Source organism: Chelonia mydas, chromosome 13, assembly GCF_015237465.2.
Source record: "Chelonia mydas isolate rCheMyd1 chromosome 13, rCheMyd1.pri.v2, whole genome shotgun sequence".
NCBI lineage: Eukaryota > Metazoa > Chordata > Testudines > Cheloniidae > Chelonia > Chelonia mydas.
The window spans coordinates 19,796,139-19,816,711 of NC_051253.2; the positions used below are offsets into that span (position 1 = coordinate 19,796,139).

Below are 20,573 nucleotides of genomic sequence, written 5' to 3' on the forward strand. Positions count from 1 at the left end.
AGCTGTAGTCCACGAAAGCTTATGCTCAGATAAATCTGTTAGTCTCTAAGGTGCCACAAGTCCTCCTGTTCTTTTTAAAGGAAGACAAGAGGAGGGGCAAAGACAGGAGAAGGAGGATGGAGAGAGAATAGGGAAAAGGAGGAACCGAGGGAAATAGAGGATTGACTGCCTCCCCTGGACAGCAGTGGGCTAGCTCTTGGAAGTAACCAGCACAGCAAAAGCTGCAATAAAAGATCATATGCTTCCCGTGACCTTTCAAGAGGTAAAACTGCAGTCCCTGGCCGGGTACTGACTGCGCAGTCATAGGGGGGACCGCATCACTCAAAGAGCTTGTTCTCTAATCTCGCTTTTCTTTTTCGTTTTTTTTTTTTTTTTTAAAGAGTCTCTCGTTGTTGTGGTTGCAAAGAGCCTCAAATATGAGTGTAACTGAACCAAAAGTAGGACTATAGGGGTGCGACTTGTCCCCTTCATCTCAGTGAGGGGAGAGACCCCCATGTGTTTAAATTTAAATATCAACATTGCTAATTATTTCGTTCATCATGTAAGAAAGGAAAGGAAGGGGCACTGCTCGGCACAACTTAGTCTGAGCGACCTCTCACTTTGATGGCGTTTGGAAGATGCCACCACTTTCCCCCCCCCCCCCCACTTCAGTCATGAAAGAACTCAGCATCCCAAGCCCCTGGGCACAGTAAAGCCCCACCAAGGGGTTATGAAGCTCGAAGAGCCCAGTGGAGCTCAGAAATGCACACATGGTCATATTTTGAGACCATGCACCTCAAGTGGGCAGAGCTTGGAAGAGTATCACCATTCCCTCTCCTCCCCCCTTCAGTTCAACACACACGGATTCCAAATTGCCCAATTAAAAAAAATACTGGTGGCATTAAGGCTTGATTCACTCATTTCACAAATGGTTTCTGATTGCGCCTGGACATACCTACACTGAACCCCTGGGCTACTTGCTTTCATGTGAAAAGTGAAGCATCCCCTCATTAATTACTCGTTCAAAATGTCAAATACATTTTGTCCCCAAAGCTGTCAGCCTAACTCCTTTCAATATCAGTAAGATACACTGAAAGAATCTGCTGTAAAAATAAAATCTGGCTGCCCAAGAAGTTCCTTTCCTGGCATATTTTGCATTTGTGTACACCTAATACTTTTGGGCTTTCAGATGATCGGTGTTTGTTTGTAGCTGTTAGTAAAACTTGTTGCTAAATGCAGTTACAATTATGGAGCTATTAATATGCTGTAACATCAGTCAAGTCAGTTTCCGAGTGAATCACAGTTACAAGCTTGTAGGTGTTCCATAGCTAGTTGTCAGGCTGAAATAGAACTGTGTTAAATATAATCCAACTCTGTCCTAGTTTTTTGGGTTTTTTTGGCAACACTAATGGGCTGAACACCTGCAGGACTGAGGTAATAAGTACTCAGAAATCAAGACAAAAACTATTTATGACCACTTAGATCAATAAGATTTAAAATGTTTGCTCTTGGCTTTGATTTTCCTTATATTTGAAGACTAGGAAAGTTGAAGAAAGTGGGTCAATATATTTATTATGAAATTGAGTCATGTAAGGTGTACGTGTGTAGGGATTTCAATCTTTTTTCTTGGCACCTATTTCACAGCAAAAGGTGCATCCTCACAACCTCACGTGAAAGACCGTGATAACCTTCCTCTGCATAACTGGTTAGCACTATAGCTAACAAGCTCAATTTCCTTACATCATTTTACAGAATACCAAAGACTAAATCCTGTTCGGATTGTACGTGGCTACAGCTACATGGACTACATTTGGGTTAAATGAGCTGCAAATTAGGGTCTGCTCCCGACAAGAGCTAAGCAAACAGAAGGGAAAATCATTTATGAATATTTTGGCAAATTAGATGCTGAATTTCAGTTCTTCACAATTTCACCTCTTTTGAAATCACTTTTCCCAAATATTAATTTGCGCTAACTCCTGTTGGTACGAATGGTCATGGAAAAACCCAAGCCTGTAGTGGACACCTATTTAGGGAATAGACAATTTTACACATTTTAGGGAATTAAAATTATGGGCAGAAGTAGCAGGCTTCCTGCTTTTCCCTGTCAATCTGTCCTAAAAATCTGCTGTCTCTTTTCAGCAGACAGCTATAGTGAACAGACTGTGAACACAAAGAAAGCCAAATTCACCAGCTAAAATGTCCTGGGAATAACACCAGGCAAACTATTCATAACAAAATTATTCCCATGTCTGTCTGTCTTGACTGACCCTCTTGAATTCAGTGGTCCATGAGGTGTAAGTCAGGCAGACTTTAGCCAGCTGCTTGACAGCCCAAGGAACAGGGCTGACACCACACCATACTAAAAGCTGCATAATGCTTTGCTGCCTTTGGTTGGTTTGAGTGGGGGGAGAAACAAAAGCCTCTGGACCAGCAGTATTGCAGATGGAGGGTACTTGGGTCACAAAGGTGGCCTTTGCCTGTTACCAGGCAGCAGATGAGAATTCAGCAGAAACAGATTAAAAACCAAGCTTCTAAGAAGCCAACTTGGTGTCCTGAAAGTCTGCGAAGCAAACAATGGAGGGTCTGCAATAGCGCAGAAGTGAGCCCAGAAGAACAGGTCTGATCAGAAGCTCAACTGAACTGTCCTTTCCCTCTTTTTCAAGCTGTGCTTTCTTCAACCTTCTATTTAATTCTTTGCATCATTCCTGCTTTCAAGTAAAACGCTTGAGACCAGATGTTAAAACTGCATGAGCATAATTCTTACCACACAAGGCCACAGCTGTGTAGTGGGGCCACCGTGTAAATGAGAATCAGACCCTGGATGTGCAATTGCACATGCAAAGAGATGTGCACTCCCACACTTATTTTGCATATCGACGTACCTAATCTGCACGAGCTGTTGTGGTAATTGTGTATGCAAATATGGATGGCCAGTGAGATGAATAACTGGCTAATTGCACATGCAAATTAGATGAACATCTGTGCATGCACAGATTTGGGAAATCTATCCCTTTTTTTATTCCTGCTCATATGGTGTACACACAGTCTGCCCCTTTGAGATGAGATCTACCTACCTAGAGTGCCAGTCATCATGGTACCAAGATTGCAAACAGAAGTGGCAGGCGTCATTGTGTGAATGGCTGTAGATTGTAACAAGAGCGGCCACACACAAGAAACACCTTGCTTATCTATGCTATACACTTAACAAGCGACTGTGCACCATCCAGGATTGTAGCTTACCAGTACAATCAGCAATACAGAGAACTGTCTTCCAAGAGTCAGGAGTAAAAACCCAATAAATGTGTATCTCCTGCATAAATGAAAAAAACAGACTGTAAGAATGGAAAATAAGATCTGGAGGAAATGCATAAATACAGAGGAGGATGCAGAGAATTCTAGAGGGACTTTTTTGTAAGCAAAAGTAGCAACTGGTTTGAATTATTTATAGTCAAGATAAAACACTGATTAAGAAATGAATGAAACCAGGAGAGCTGTGTGCAAAATTCTACCCCAAGACCTCAGGCTCCTGTCTAAAAAAAAGCCTGATGATCAACAGTGTCAGATGCAGCTGACAGATCTCACACAGTAATAGCTGTAGAGATCAGACCCTGTGAGGCTGCGTATGGAAATCAGTGGCTAACCCTCTACAAAGCATTCTCAAGACTAAAAATGGTTAGATCTGAAACATGACTTGAATGTTTTCATACACTGAGTGATCTTGGAGCTGCACATCAAATAAGCGTGCGCTAGGAATCCAAATGGCTAAGCCACCCAGGTACACAGCAGACGTCCTTCCTAGCAGCCTGACCACAGACCCAGGGTCATTTTAAAGTACAGGATAAAAGAGACACAGCTCTTCTCAATACAAAGTGATAATCACTGTGTCTATAACAGGAATGCCTGCCTTAGTAAGGTCACCTGTAAATCCAGAAGGGGCTTCTCTTTTGAACTCAGTCTCAACTATCATCAACCTACCCTTACTAAAAAATACCATAGGATTACCACATAATTTTTTAAGGTCCCACATGGAGGAAGAAAGTATAGCCATAGTAGCTTGTGCTGATCCCACAGCATAAGAACAGGTACCATGGAAATGTCCTCATACTGTGTAGTGTTTTGACATGGTCTGTTTTACAAGCAGCAACCACATGGCCATCTACAGAGCTCACAAAGTGGCTGGCTGATAGAGTTCACCACAGTTATCACTGCAGCCGACAGCCAATTCAAACTGTCTGGATGTTGGAATTTAACCAATCTGGCAGCGATCTGTTCTAAAGTGCATGAGGAAGCTTTTTTAACAGAAACAGTCCCATAAATCTCACAATGATACAGTATCCATTATCTGCAAGACTGAACATCGGATTGTTTATCTACTTTCTACATTATTTTTCCTGGCTTCCAGAGCAGCATTTGAAACACACTTCCTCAATTTATTTGAACTACTGTACCTAACTCAAAGCCTGCTACTTCAAATGGATAGTCCCATTGGCTTTGATAAGATTCTTCACGAGAAAGGGCTACAGGATAATAAAATCACAGAAATGTAGGGCTGGAAGGGACCTCAAGAGGTCATCTAGTCCCACTCCCTGGACTGAGAGAGGACTAAAACCTAGACCACCGCTCACAGGTGTTTGTACAATCTGTTCTTAAAAACCTCCAATGATGGGGATTCCACAACACTTTCAAAGCCTATTCCAGAATGTAACAACCCTTTATAGTTAGAAAGTTGTTCCCAATATCTAATCTTAAATCTCCCTTACTGCAGATTAAGATGGGTACTACTTGTCCTACCTCCAGCAGACATGGACAACAATTGATCATCATTCTCTTTTTAACAGCCTTTAACATAATTAAAGACTGTTTTCAGGTCCCTGCTCAGTCTTCTTTCTCAAGACTAAACATGCCCAGTTTTTTTAACCTTTCCTCATACATCAAGTTTTCTAAACCTTCTATCGTTTTTCTTGCTTTACCCTGGACTCTCTCCAGTTTGTCCACATCTTTCCTAAAGTGTGATGCCCAGAATTGGATACAGTACTCCAGCGAAGGCCTTACCAGTGCGGAGTAGAGCATGACAATTACCTCCTATGTTTTACATACAACACTCCTGTTAATACAACCCAGAATTATATTAGCCTTTTTTGCAACTGCAACACGTTGTTGACTCATTCACTTTGCGATCCACTATAACCCCCAGATCCTTTTCATCAGTACTACACCTAGCCAGTTATTCCCCATTTTGTAGATGTGAATTCGATTTTGCCTCCCTATGTGTAATACTTCGCACTTGTCATTACTGAATTTCATCTTGTTGATTTCACACCAATTCTCCAATTTGTCACAGACATTTTAAATTCCAATCCTGTCCTCCAAAGTGCTTTCAATCCCTCCCCTGCTTGGTATCATCTGCAAATTGTATAAGCATACTTTCAACTCCTTTATCCAAGTCATTAATAAAAATATTGACTAGTACTGGACCCAGGACTGACACCTGTGGGATCCCACTAGATACATCCTCCTAGTTTGACAGAGAACTATTGAGAGCTCCTCTTTGAGTATAGTCTTTCAGCCAGTTGTGCACCCACTTTACAGTAATTTAATCTAGATCACATATCCCTAGTTTTCTTATGACAATGTCATGTGGGAGTGTCAAAAGCCTTACTATATATCAAGATATATCATGTCTACTGCTTCCCTGCTTCCAATAGGTCTGTAACCCTGTCAAAGAAGGAAATTAGGTTGGTTTGGCATGATTTGATCTTGACACATCCGTGCTAGCTATTCCTTATGACTCAGTTATCCTCCAGGTTCTTACAAATTGATTGTTTACCAGTATCTTTCCAGGTAGCGAAATCAGGCTGACTGGTCTATAATTCCCTGGGTCCTCCTTTCCCCTCCATTTTGAAGATGGGTATTATTTACCCTTCTCCAGTCCTCTGGGACCTCACCCGTCCTCCCTGAGTTCTCAAAGATCATCACAAATAGTCCAGAGACGATTTCAACTAGTTCCTCAAGTTACCTTAGGATGAATTTTATCAGGTCCTCCCAACTTGAATACATCTAAGTTATCTAAATATTCTTTAACCTGTTCTATCCCTATTCTGACCTGTGTTTCTTCCCCCTTGTTAAAATTTGTATTGAGTATCTGATCACCATTAACCTTTTTAATGAAAACTAAAGCAAAATAGGCATTAAACACCTCAGCCTTCTTGATGTCATCAGTTATTAGCTCTCCTTCCTGGGTAAGCAGAGGACCTATACTTTCCTTCATCTTTCTCTTGCTCCTAATGTATTTAAAGAACCTCTTCCTATTGCTTTTTATGTCCCTTCCTTGGTATAACTCATTTTGTGCCTTAACCTTTCTAATTTTCTCCCTACAAGCTCATGCTATTCAACATTTAAAATAAATATGGCAAAATTCCTATTGTCTGAAAACAAGGCTATGTTTTCACTGAAGAAAAAGGTGTGTTTTCACAGTGAGGGAGCGAATTTGAATCAGCTGTCTTCTTGTGAAATTCTAGGAGAGACTATGCACTCTAGAGTTTTTATCTCAATGTAACAAGTCAGGATAAACCCTGGGGGTGGGGGGGTGTAATATAGGGTTGAGCTTGACTAGCTATCTGTGCCTTTTCTCCAGGAATATTTTACAGAGAGAAAACTAATGCAAGGTCATTCTCTTGCCTTAAAAACACAGCCCAAACCACCAATAACTCCAAACCACATGCAAGACTGGAGGTCTATCATATTTTACATCAGTTAACAGAGGGTTTCAACCAATGGGACTGTAGCATGTAAATGACCGAGATATAAGCGATTGGCTGAGCTACTCTGCTTTGTCTATAATAAGTCTACTACTCAGCAATGAGCTGTTCACAACAGCCAGAAAACAATCTCAGCTTAAAAAAGCAAAAAGTCTTTCTCCTGTCTTATTTCCCTAACGATCCTATCAAAACACAAATACGCAAAAAAGAGTCCATATGAAAATCTGGTTCAAAATTTTAATATTGTGTGTGTATCAACACAGAGAAGAAACCCTGAATAGGGGGCCCGGGATGAAGCATACGCCCAGAAATAAAGGGTTAATAGGAACCTGAAAGGCAGTAAATCCATTGTGTGGCACCTGAATAGTGCCTAGCGGGGGACACGCAGACCAGGTGGGGACAAGGTGGGGACAAGCAGACCTAGCTGGGGACAAGCAGACCAGGTGGGGACAAGCAGACCTAGCTGGGGACAAGTAGACCAGGTGGTTCCAATAACTAGAGGAAGGACTGCAAGGCCAAAAGGGGAGAACAGAGAGGAAAGCCACAGACAGGAGTGTATAATTTGGGACTGGCCTCGAAGGGAGAGGGCAGATACAGCAGGGGTGAAGGGGTTCCAGGCAGCTCTCAGTGAGGCCAGCTGCCCTGACAAAGCTCCTCTGCAACAGGCTGGGAAAACCTGCAAGGAAAGACGAAATTCCAGGGAGAGAGGACTGAAGAACACTCCTCCATGACAGACTCCTGCCAAGAGGCAAAGGGAGGAATCAGCCCAGGAAACCAGAATTTGGAACATGAGAAACAGATCCTCACTGCTTATCAAAAGGGCCCTGGACTGGAACCCAGAGGAGAAGGGTGGGCCTGCGTTCTTCTACACCCCTTCACAGGAGGAGTGAGCTATGGTTCAGAGCTAAAGGGGAAAAGGACTACTGCCCAAGGCCCGCTACATGGCCACTAAAACTTAGTGTTTTCATTTGAACTTTTTGGTGACCCTACAAGCAGTGAGGCTTATCAGAGGGCTGAGTCGTAGGAAGGAACTAAACAGAGTGGCTTAGTAACTGCCGACAAGAGATGAAAAAGGCTGCTATGCCACAATTAGCCCTAAGGAAGACAGAAAATCTAGGCCCACACTGGTCCAGGAGCTGTACATAGACAGAGTTAAGATTATGTCTGTTTTTACACTGTTGTGGCAAGCACAGTGGACACGGGTCTAACCCAGGGATGTCCAACCTGAGCCTGAGAAGGAGCCAGAATTTACCCATGTACATTGCCAAAGAGCCAGAGTAATACGTCAGCAGCCCCCACATCAGCTTCCCCCCTGCCCCACCCCAGCTCCCAGTGCCTCCCGCCCACCAGCAGCCCTGCCAATCAGCGCCTCCCCCTCCCTCCCTGCACCTCCTGATCAGCCATTTTGTGGCGTGCAGGAGGCTCTGGGGGAAGGGGGGGAAGGAGCGAGGGCACGGCAGGCTCAGGGGAGGGTGCGAGAAGGGGTGGAGCAGGGTCAGGGCCTGTGGCAGAGCCAGGGGTTGAGCAGTGAGCACCCCCCAGCACATTGGAAAGTTGGCACCTGTAGCTCCAGTCCCGGAGTCGGTGCCTATACAAGGAGCCACATATTAACTTCTGAAGAGCCGCATGTGGCTCCGGAGCCACAGGTTGGCCACCCCTGGTCTAACAAGTCTATTGAAATTACAACTGCAGCTATGACACTATGGAAGGACATGCATAACACAGGCCCTAAAATGACTGACTAAGCACCCTTTTGGTAGGTTCTTTGGGAAGCCTCCACCCTAATACTGCTTTCTACATACACTTCTGTTATTGACACACCAACTGCAGTTTAGTTCCAGTTCACAGAATGTAAGTGGTTTTCAAGCATGCTGCAGTTAAGCTGTGGGTGCTGATTGTGTGCAATGCTCCTGCCATGGAATTCTCTTCTTTTGGCTGCTGAAACCATCCATGAAGTAAAGCAGAATTCATGAGGCCCTGATGACAAGGCACATTAGAAGAGGTTTTCTATTACATATGTTTACAGAATCATAGAAATGCAGGTCTGGAAGGACCTTCGAAAGGTCATTGATTCCAGACCACCGCTCCATGGCAGGATTAAGTATATCTAGCCCATCCCTGACAGGTGTTTTGTCTAACCTGTTCTTTAAAAATTCCCAATGAAGGGGATTCCACAATCCCCCTGGGTAACCTGTTCCTCTGCTTAATTATCCTTGTAATTAAGAACAAACTTTTAATCTGAAACCTATAACTCCCTTGCTGCAAACTACTCCAATTACTACATGTGCTAACCTCATCCACATAGAAGAATACTTGATCACCATCTTTAGAACAACCTTTTACATATTTGAAGACTGTTATATCCCCCCTCAGACTTCTCTTCTCTAGACTAAACACGCCAAATTTTTCAACCTTTCCTCATAGGTCATGTTTTCTAAACTCCTTTTTATTTTTGTTGCTCTTCTTTAGAGTCTCTTCAGTTTCTCCACACCTTTCTTAAAGTGTGCTGTCCAAAACTGGACACAATACTCCAGGTGAGACCTCACCAGTGCCGAGTAGAGCACAATAATTATCTCCCATTTCTTATATGTGACACTCCTGTTAATGCATCCCAGAATGACATTTGCCTTTTTCACAACAGCATCACACTGTTGACTCATTTTCAGTGTGATCCACTATAATTCCCAGATCCCTCTCTGCAGTAAAGCTGCCTATTCAGTTCTTCCCCATTTTGCATTTGTGCATTTGATTTTTCCTTCCTAAAAGTAGCGCTTTGCACTTGTCTTCACTGAATTCCATCTTGTTGATTTCAGATCAATTTCTGTAATTTATCAATATCATTTTAAATTCTAATCCTGGCCTCTAAAGTGCTTACAAGCCCATCCAGCTTGGTGTCATCAGCACATTTTATAAGCACACTCTCTACTCCATCATCCAAGTCATTAATGAAAATATTTAATAGTACCAGACCAAGATAGACCCCTGTGGGACCGCACTTGACATGTCTTGCCAGTTTGACAGTGAACAATTGGTAACTACTCTACACCGCCTCTGCATTACCCCACACTTAAAGGAAACACAAGCCTTCGTGTTTAAAGTAATATTTCTCCATACTTTATTAAGGCAACATAGCTATGAACGTGCATTCCTGTAGGTCAATTACATTTTCAATTACAGTACAGGGGGAAAAATGTGAAATCTTTCTCAACCTGTTATAATCCTTAAGGTGCTGATCACTCAGAGCATTGTATAGGCAACTAGCATTCTGCAAAGCCAGCTGAGTTCTTTCGGAGTTTGGGTAAAATGGCATAACAGAGTAGTGAGGCTGAGATGAAATGAGGTATTGACTGCCAGTGTGATTTGACTGAGGCTGGATTTTGTTTGTGGAGCAGGGCTACTGAGGTTTGTATTATTTGTGTGTGTTATGCAATAGCAGAGCTTCCAGGGTCTTTATATGGGTGCTTTTTATCATTTTACAAATCCAAATAAATAAAGTGTGCTGCCCAATTACTATGCCAGCTAGATGCTCAAAATGCGTGCGCAGTTCTGTGCCTAATTTGTGCAGGCAATTATGTACCTAATTAGCCATCAATTGCTGCTCTATTCTCTTTTGTCTTGATATCTGTTCACAGATTATACACTTTAGATTTCACCCCTTCATTCAGAAGACAAAACAGAACCCTGTAGGAATATCACTTTGGTAGATGTATATTCAATGTCTTCTAAATAGTTATAGTCTATTATAAACATTACATGGACGGACCAATCAAAGAACACATTAGTGTGAATCACACCCTGGTAGTCCACATTACTGCTCCGCGTAGATAAGCCCTTAGATACAAGTAATTTTTGGTGGTTTTCCAGTGTTTATTTGATAAACGTTGCTTGGGCGGGGTTTGTATCGGGGCTGTTTTATTGGTCTTTATCAGATAAATCCAAAATCAGAAGCCATATAAATAGTTCTGAGGAGAAGACGACATCCTTATTTAAGTGTGCTAATGGCACTTCAAAGTGCCCTGTATGGTCTGCAAGACATATCTGTAGAAGACAAGATTGCAGTGATCAGAGCCCTGTGTAAACCCGCCAAATGCCACGTCAAACTGCAGTGCTGAAACATGTTAGCAACTCACAGGTTTCTAAATTAAAACATGCACATTTCTAATCTAGCCCACAGCACTCAGAAATATGGGCAGGATAACACACAATCTCAAAAAAAAATTGTACAAATAAATTATTTCTCAAAACAACTGGCCCAATTAAAGTTTAATTCCTCTCTACACAAAGCAGATGCATACATTCTGTCACACAGCGATGCTGAAGTAAAGTAGTTACAGCATTTCACAACTCGTCCTCATGTAGAAACCTGACAGAGTAAAGGATTTTTTAGCTAGGAGAACTGTGCTTTTGACTTAATAAATGTTGCACTAGAATTAATTTTCCATGAATTAGAAGTGGTGGAGAAACAGTTGCTCTTAGTCAGAAAGGTTTTCAGGGACAGGATCTCCTACTTAGAGTAAACTGACAGCAAACGACCCACACAAAGAGACATCATGGAGGGAAGGGTTTCTGTTCCCCATGCTTTGGGGTTCGAAAGATAGTGTATAATCAGCATTCTTCATCTTCTGTACCAGTCTCTTTAAAACTCACTAATAGGTGCAGATGGACTCTAATGTAGCTATGCTGCTATAAAGGAAATTCACATGAGATTTTCAAAAGAAGTTTGGCAAACAGTTGGAGCACTGAGGATTCCCTGATATCCTCAAATACAGATTTTTCAGGTTGTTGGCACTTTTCAAAAGTTGAAAAAATTATTTTGGGTTAGATAAAAAAAAAAAATCACAAATTTCAAATTTCTGGCAAATGGAAAAAAATTGAAGAAAAAATTGTTTTGGGTCAAATGAAATGTTATATTTGGATTTTGAGCATTTGAAATGTTTACAAATAAAATTAAAGGAAATTTCAAAACAAAGTAATTTCAAACTGAAAAATAAACATTTTGTTTTGAAAATGTTGAAATGAAATGTTTAGATTTTTCAGAATTTTTTAGGATTTTTTTCCTTCTAAAAACCCAAACAACTGAGTAAAATCAACACATTTCTGAATCTGCATTTTTTGACCAAAAAAAGTTTTCTAAAAGTTTCATCCAGAGCTGGCTAGGCCTATAGAGGGGAGCATGCTGTAGGCATGGTTTATGCACACTGGGGAGCTGCATGAGGAATTCAGTTTACTTGAGTCAGAATTCCTCGTATCTGGCACAGTGCACCTCTGGATTATCCCCAGTGCAGGCCACTTCCCCCTAGGCATAACTGAGCCCCTAGTTAACAATAGGCTTTGCATGTCACTGTACTACAATCCAGAGACAATAACGACTTCAGTCTGACATGTATTAAGGACCCATTTAGGATTTAAAAATTACCATTCTGGTCATGCAGCGCACAGATGTTCTTGCTACCTCCAACATACTATTACCATAAACACGGGGCACTTGCATAACAGAGCACCGACCAATTACCCTGTAAGAGGAAGCTCATAGGGTCCTCCAAAACTTTCCAAGGCAATCTAAGGGAAGCCAAACCTGCCATATGAACTCAAAAATGAACTTCACATTATAGAATTCACTTATATTAACAAACAATTAGCATCTTCTATAAAACTGTATTCAATTGCAGCACAGCACTGGAATCGAAAATATCAATGGGAACTTTAGAACACACAGAGGCACTTTTTATTTCATAATTTTATACATATTTTAATGCTTAACAGTACAGAGAAATTCAGCCGATCCAACCCAGACAAAGACGTTACAAACTTCTCCACAAGCCCACAGCAATCACGTTACTCTAGTCCAATATGTCTTAACTCTGTTTTTACAGCTCCATTAAATTAACATTTTATTTAGCTTCTCTTCAAAGCACATGCTGGTAATAGAATAATGGCTGTCACTCCGTGACACTGTGTACAAGCAGCAGCACCACAGTTGCTTGGACGTGGTTGTCATCAAGAAACGGGTAACTCTACTGCTTCCTGAGCGGGCATCTGTGTAAATGAGGATGGAATTTACCAACATTTGGGGAGACAGTATGACATTTTGACAGTGGCAACCATTTTGTCTCTTGGTCACAAAGTTAATTTGGGTACTTTATTCTACCCTCAGCAAGTTTTATTTTTAACTCACGTTCACTTGCGATAGTTCTCCATTTGGCAAGCCAGGCTCTTGCAACAGATTACTACTTGGATACAAAGATATAGAATGTTTGATTTCAGCCAATCCCAGGAAAAATGTACTGTCATGTTGTGGCACAGTTAAGATTTCTATCTTGATACTAATAAGAGTATGCTCTGGATTAAGGCTCACATTTTCAAAGTTGAGCACACAAAAATGCACCCATGCTCATGCACTTAATTTGCATGTGCAGGGACCATGATTGTGTTTGCAGTCAAGGTAAATACAAACTATGGCCCCAATCCTGCAAATTACTGCTTGTGTGTGTCTTAGACTGCTGTTACCACAATGAACTCCACCAGCTTCAAAGGCATTCCAAGCAGGTGCAGGATTGTGGCAGAGGTGAGCAAATGCATTCATATTTATATCCATGCACAAATGTGAAAATTCAAGCTTCACTTTAACTTCTTCTATTTAGCTCCTTTTCGTCTATTGCTTTATAACTGTACAATGATCAGAGCTAGGACAGACACTTCTATAAATTATAATAATGATATAATAATAAAGACCCCTGTTTTGAAGTTCTTGTCCCCACTGACATGGATCGAAATTTTGACTGAATGAGGCCTGCTAGACTTGACCAATAGAAAGCACAGGAAAGTTACATTTATTAAGTTTAAAAGTGTTGGTAACCCATAGTTCTTATGCTATTTACTGTAGACAGTAATTTCTCCATGTTACAGCACTGCTGTGTCTTAATGGTGAGCAGACCCTGTTGCTCATTTAGGACACCCTTCTCTGGATCAGTCTGGCTACTCCTCAGCTATTGATGCCGTTTAGTAATGCAAATTTCAGCACCACTTCCTACCTCCCATCTTTTCAGACCCATGAAACCTGTAACAGGTCCTGCATGCAGAAGGGCACATTTGCAGGTCAGCCAATCTCCCTGGCATAGGATGTAGTTCAGGGACTGTTCAGTTGAGAAATCAGTTTACTTACTAGAAGTTCTGCATGTCTATCTGCATCTTGTGGACCCCGACCCCTCTGCCCTTGCATAGACTAGTACGGACTGCGGCTCTTTCTGTACCCATTTCACCACTGAGAAGTCAGCGGAAGCTCTGAAACATCAGAGGTGTGCAGACTAGGTATTACTGGCATATTGGCAGACACAAGAGATGTGAAAACAATTCAGCTGATGCCAAGACCATGGACAGTGAAGAAAAATGAGGCCCAAGACAGGAGGGGAGATCTTCTGCAATTAAAAGCATTTTCAAAGGTTATTACATACCAAGTTCAAAATCTGGCCCCTTTTCCAGGCCAGTGTTAACTCTATCCAATCAGTTGAAAGTAGAAATGCAGGTACCCTTAGGTTCAGTAGTGCTATTTAGCAAAAAGAAAAGGAGTACTTGTGGTACCTTAGAGATTAACAAATTTATCTGAGCATAAGCTTTCGTGAGCTACAGCTCACTTCATCGGATGTGTCCGATGAAGTGAGCTGTAGCTCACGAAAGCTTATGCTCAGATAAATTGGTTAGTCTCTCAGGTGCCACAAGTACTCCTTTTCTTTTTGCGAATACAGACTAACACGGCTGCTACTCTGAAACCTAGTGCTATTTAGGTTTCCACTTCACTCTTCATTGAAGGCCATGCCAGCTCTAGTGAATTTCCTTCTCAATTATTTTAATCTGACCCAAGTGAGAAAACTTGATGGTGATTTGGGGTCAAGGGCCTTCTTCCCTTTAGAATACAGTATGTCAAGTTTCCTTTAAACTTTTCCATTTATTAACTTTTCTTCCTCATTAAGAAGGCTCCCTTCTAGTATAGCAGAGTCTCATCTTCATTCAAAATGGATGATAAATGTAGCGAAACTGGATTGTTTGCTCTGCCAGCATTCCTCCCTTCTTCATATTCTGGGGTTAATCTCTTCTTTTCTATTGCTATCTTCTACAGATGATATTTTGCCAAATGCAGTATCCATTATCCTGTGCTGTGTATCAGATCTTTTTTTAAAATCAGAATTCATAATGCAATTAGATCTGGTCAGAATCTTGTGAATTTCAGAAGCTTGCTTAAATCTAAATGCTATAGTCTCATGTTTGTCACAATGTGATTATTTATGATTTCTCTAATTTCCACAAAATATGTTTTGTCCAACAAAAATTGTTATTTATGCTTATTTGCATTTTTTTGTGAAAGAGGCAACAATCCAAAATGTCACTTTTTTCTTTCTGAAATCACCAGTAGAAATAGCAGCAGTGTTCATAAAAATATGAATACAAATTCATATTTCCAAAGTAAGGGACAATATTGCAAACACTTATTACCAACCATAATGCCTCCTACCTTGAGTAGTTATATTAAGATTAATGGGTCTAACTCAGGGTAGTAAGCAGTGCTCCAGTAATAAGTGCTTGAAGGATGAGGCCATAACTGTAGATTTCATGAATTCAAAGGCATATCTTTTTATAGGGTGGAATATTAACATTCATGAGTGATTGTTCAGGAATGAGAGAGATCAAGTAAATAAAATTCTAACTACAACCATATATCTTTAGATGCTGGAATAGGAAGAAGCGCTCACTTAATGTATCAGTCTTCTCAGACCCAACATGGTCAGCCCTCCAGTGAGGAAATATCTGTTCACGTCATTGTGTCAGGTTCTTGGACTCCAAAGTGTCTCACCAGAAATAATTTCTGAAGCAACATCAGAGACTTCTCAAAGCTCCTGTTATTGCCTTGCCTGGTCCTCCAGTTATCACAATCAAATTGAATATGAAGAGCAAATAAACCACTTGTTGAGATCTCACACCTCTTCTTCTTCTTCTATACAGGATTTTAAACATATTAAAATATATTCAGTTGGAGGATGCTAAAACCTCCTTCCTGTCCTCTATCTACACTTGCTTGCATGCTGATAGAAGTTAATCACTTCTGACTTTTATATATTTATTTTTTACTTTGATTCCTCTAAAAACAATAATTTTGTGTGTGTGACATCTCACTTGCACATGTACCCATCTATTCTTGCGGGCAGCTGCATTTCTTGGGATAAATTTACAAGACAGGTATTTGAGAGATGCAGCCAAGATGGTAGGTATTAAAATACTCATGTACCTCTTAAGTAACAATCTCTGCATTTGTTACACAAAAAAGGGATTAAAAATATATTACAAGAAAGTGAGCTTATGCTTAAAGTGCAAATCATTACACATTTTCACAATAAATTGATAGGAATGAAGAGCATGCTTATATCCCACTCTCTATATAATCTCATTTTAATACATCCTTTTCCCACTCAGCTTTGTGTCTTCTACCATGCCATCCCGTATGCCTGGAATGCTCTCAAGGATCTTTCTCTCTGTTCAATCCTACCTCTTGAATTTCTCTCACCTTCATGTGTCTGCCTATTAATTACCCTTTCTCCTGAAGCATTCTGTCTTGTCTGATTTACACTACGGAGTAGGGACTATATTTGCAAATCTGGATAAATCACTGCCTACATTCTAAAAGAGCCATTTAAATATTACCAGTTTAGTGTATTTAGTCTGAAGAGTTCATTGTTCACATTGAAAAGCACTTGGAGCTTGGACACAACGTACAGCAGAAAATGCCTTTTTTGTTTAAAGTACCATCATCCACCATCCTCTCTGGAAGGCAGCTGAGCATAAGAGAAGGATTAAGACTTGCACCATTCCTTTGTGAAGACATTAATTTGAGAGAGTGAGAGCATTTCCTTATGCAAAAAATCTCTCTTTTTAATCCCCTCACCCTAATGCAGGTTCCTAACCCCATGTCGCACTATACACAAAAGGTGCTGGGCAGCCATTAGTGGATGGCTTAGGGAAGTCAATCAGTGGATGGGTCTCTGTCACACCCCAACCCCTCAACTGAGCCAGGCAGGGCTAGAGCCAACACATCACAATCCCACATTCTCCCGCTAAAAACCAGCAAATCTTCAAGCCGTTCCACCCCCATGGCCGGCAGAGTCACAGCCACCAGCTGCACTCACTCCTCTGTAGCGTCAGTGCTTAGCTCAAGGGTTGGTGGGAGACATTTATATCTATCTATACACCCCCCCATACAACATGCTAGAACCCTCGTTCCCCCCCCCCCCCCACACACACACACAATGTCCTGAGCTGCCTCACTATTTCTGGCAAGTCTATCGGGCCCACCCCCATTAATTCATTCACTGACTACCTCACCCAGCCACCCTCATTCATGTGTTAGCTGCCTCCCCCTCTCTCCATTCACAGCCCCTCGGGACTCGGAGGCACTGGCCCTCTCTCTTCCCTGCCCTCCACTGATGCCCCTAGGGTCCCTCTGCTCCCATGCAGAATCTCCGGTACCTCTCTCCCCGGGGATGGTCCCCTCTGCCCCAGGCATGGTCCCCACCCCTCGGGCCAGCTCTCCCCCATACGCATTACACCCCCCGCCTGCCCCACAGACACCCTTCCAGCGCCCCGGGCTCCCCGCCCCACGGCCGGCCCCCTTACCCGCGTCCTCCTCGTCGAAGCTGTTCATGCAGGGGAAGTAGATGGCCAGGGCCTCGAAGGAGGCGGACAGGCTGAGGCGGCTCTGCGAGCGCTCCATGAAGAGCCCCGGGCCGGGGGCGCTGCCGGGGGCCTCGGCCGCCGCCTGCGGCTTGGGCAGCTTCGACGCCCCATTCTTCACTCGGAGCACGGCCCGCGGCGTCTTGGCTACTGCGGGGGCCCCGGGAGGCGAGACGGGGGCTGCGGCGGCGGCGGGCAGGTGGGAGGCGGAGGGGCTCAGCCCCGCCCGCGGGAGGCTGCTGGACTCCCCGTGGGATCTGGGAGGAGGGCGCTGCTCGCTGCTCCGGGGACGGGCGGAGAGCGATGGGCAGGCACCTGCCGCCGGGGCCCCTGGGCGCGATGCAGGCTCCGAGGCGGCTGCCCCGGCCGGTGCCCCTGGGCGCGATGCAGGCTCCGAGGCGGCTGCCCCGGCCGGTGCCCCTGGGCGCGATGCAGGCTCCGAGGCGGCTGGCGGACCGCAGGCAGCGGTTAGCCGGAGCAGGAGGCAGCGATGGAGGCGGCGGCGGCGGTCCTTGGGAAAGGCGGCGGGAGGCTGGAAGGAGACACTGGCGGCGGCTGCTCAGCGTCTGCTCGCCGCCTTCCTATGGCTCCCCCTTCCCCGGCGGGCGCGGCTGGCCAGATGTGTCCCCCGGCGGGCTGCGCTCCCCTCGCCTGCTCCCGACGCCCCAGTCCTTCATTCAGCGGCGCGCTGGGGCGGGGGCTGCCATGAAGTCATCCCGGGAAGGCAGCAGCTCCAATCAAAGCCGACGGAGCGCAGGGGCGGGGCGGGGGCGCTGCCTGTGCGAAAGGGGGTCGGGCTGCTAGCCCCCCCAGGGCTGTGCCCGAGCACGGCTCCTCCCCGCACACCTGCCCCTGGAGCGCTCCCCTGGGCAGCGCCCGGGCCCTGCCACTGCGTCCTGCCAGGCGGAGCGGATGGGCAAAGCCAGCCCCTGCTCCACGCTGGGCCAGCGCAGGCCCGCCGTGCCTGGTGCCGTGGAGCAGGGAGCGCTGGGGACTGCTGGAGATCCTCGAGGGCCTGCATTAGGGGCTGGGGGCTAAAGCCACTCGACACAAGAAGGGCGAGCGTTTGGGGACCAGCCCACGGGGAGGGGGAGCGGTGGGGCAGCTGCTTCCCCATGCACTGCAGGGGAAGGGGAGATGGAGAGTGCGCTCTGGTTTCAGCAAAGGATGGGGGGCTCACCCGCCCTTCCCGTTAACCCATGGGCATAGGTGCTGGAACAAGGGGTGCTGCCGCACCTCCTGGCTTGAAGTGATTTCCATCTATACGGGGTTTACAGTTTGGGTCGATAGCTCTCAGCACCCCCACTCTCCAAATTGTGTTGCTGATGGGTCTGAATGATTATCCTCTATAACTGTGCCTGTCTTCCCCCCCCGCCCTCCCCCCCGCCGCTGCCTCCGTTTCTCCCTCCCTCCCCACTGTTCACAGCTCAAGCCTGAGGCTTGTGCTGTTTCAGGACTTCCTGAGGCCAGGGTTGGATTTAAGGATTTCAGTGGGAAAATACATTGGGGGCGCCTTTCATGAAACCCAGGTGGACCGTCCCACATTGGTGAGAGCCAGGTAGCTGGAAATCAGGAGCAGCAGAGGCTGAGAAGAAGGCGTAATGGGAGCAGGAGATGATATTGGGGAGGTAACGGTGCAAGATTTCCTTTCCCTTGTTGGCCAGAACGTAGTGGGTGGGTATGAATCGCCCTACACAGTATTCTGGATATTAGCCTCTCTCTAATCAACAGAACAGCATTAATTCAACCCCCTCCTACAGTTTTTCTTTCACTCCTTTCCTTTCCTCCATGTTTTTTCTTTCAGTCTCACCCTCCCTCCCTTTCCCTGGGGTGGGCTTTATTCCCCTTTTCAGTTTCTTCTTCTTCCTTCTCTCACGTCCCCACTCTGCTGTACTCCGGGGGTGTGCCCTCTTCACACCCAGTGCCAGCCATGCTCTCTCACTTATAAGTAAGGCTAAAATTTTGTCATGGTTACTTTTAGTAAAAGTCACAGACAGGTCACGGGCAATATATAAAAAGTCACGGAAGCCGTGACCTGTCTATGACTTTTGCTGCTACGGCTCCATGGTTTCCCCCACCACCGTGGTGGCTGGGAGCTGTGGGGTTCCCCTCTGCCCGTGGCAGCTGGGAGTGGCAGGGTGACCATATTTCCCAAAGAGAAAAGGGGACACCCCTTTCCCCCACACAAGGCTGTCGCCCGTCACTGGAACCGTGAGGGCTCCCTCAAGAGTCTGTCACCTTTCGCTGGAACCTTGCGGGGGGGGGGGGGGGGGCCTGTCACCTGTCGCTGCTGTCCCGGGAACCCTGCCAAGGCCCCACTGGCCATAAGTGCCGACTTCCTGATTTCTTGGGGGTGCTCGACCCCTGCCCCTCCCCTCAAAGCCCCGCCTCTTCCCCCAAGGCCCTGTCCCACCTTGACTCTTTCTGCCCCCATTCCGCCCCCTCCCCCAAGAGCACCCCATAGACAACTGGTGCCTCCCCATACTGGGGTGGGTACGATGTAAAGGGGAGGTCCCATGACTGGGCACATGTCGTCGTTGTTCCCCACCGGGAACACCCCCCATGCCCAGCCCGGGGCCACATTACTGCGGGGGGGGGCACTCTATCCTCCCTCTGCACCTGCCTCCCCCCCCGGCACATTCCTGGCAGGAGGGAGCTTGGGTGGGGAGTGGGAGGGAGCTGCTGCTAATGTGGACCCCTCCCAGTCGCTATTCTGCAGCCCAGCAGCTGCCTGAGAGAGCCTGGCTGGGGAGGCGACTTCCGCTCCCTGCCCAGGCTTGGCTGCTGGGGACCGTGGCTGAGCAAGCTGGAAACATTCCAGGGGGAGGGGGGCTCTGGCTCACTTGCCCCTGGTCCCTGTGTGAGTTTATTCTTACTCCCCGCCTCCACCAGCCAGGGGAGAAGGGGTAACTGGGAATTTGCAAGCAGGGAAGCGGGGAAGGAGAGAGGAGGGGATGGCACAGAGCAGGGCTGCCTGGGCCAACATCACATCAGTCTACAGGAGCACCCCAATCTTTGTTTACATTAGTGGTTTGGTCCTAATAAGCATGGTATTGTCTATTATCCTTTATCTCTGCCCCTCCCTCACCCTCTATCTTTCCCTCTCTTGGAAGATCCCAC

General features: G+C 45.2%; 1 protein-coding gene across 2 annotated transcripts in view; it reads right to left on the bottom strand.

Moving 5' to 3' along the window:
• The window catches only part of RIMS4 (regulating synaptic membrane exocytosis 4), an 88,544-nt gene extending 70,735 nt beyond the window's left edge, over nt 1–17,809 (bottom strand). For both annotated transcript variants that reach the window (XR_006285407.1, XM_037916033.2), the window contains exon 1: nt 17,397–17,809. Coding sequence is in view for 1 of the 2 variants with exons in the window: in XM_037916033.2 (XP_037771961.1) it covers nt 17,397–17,493 (97 nt within the window). In the remaining variant the exon portion in view is untranslated. The remainder of the gene's footprint in view (nt 1–17,396) is intronic.
• Nucleotides 17,810–20,573: the final 2,764 nt, after the last annotated feature.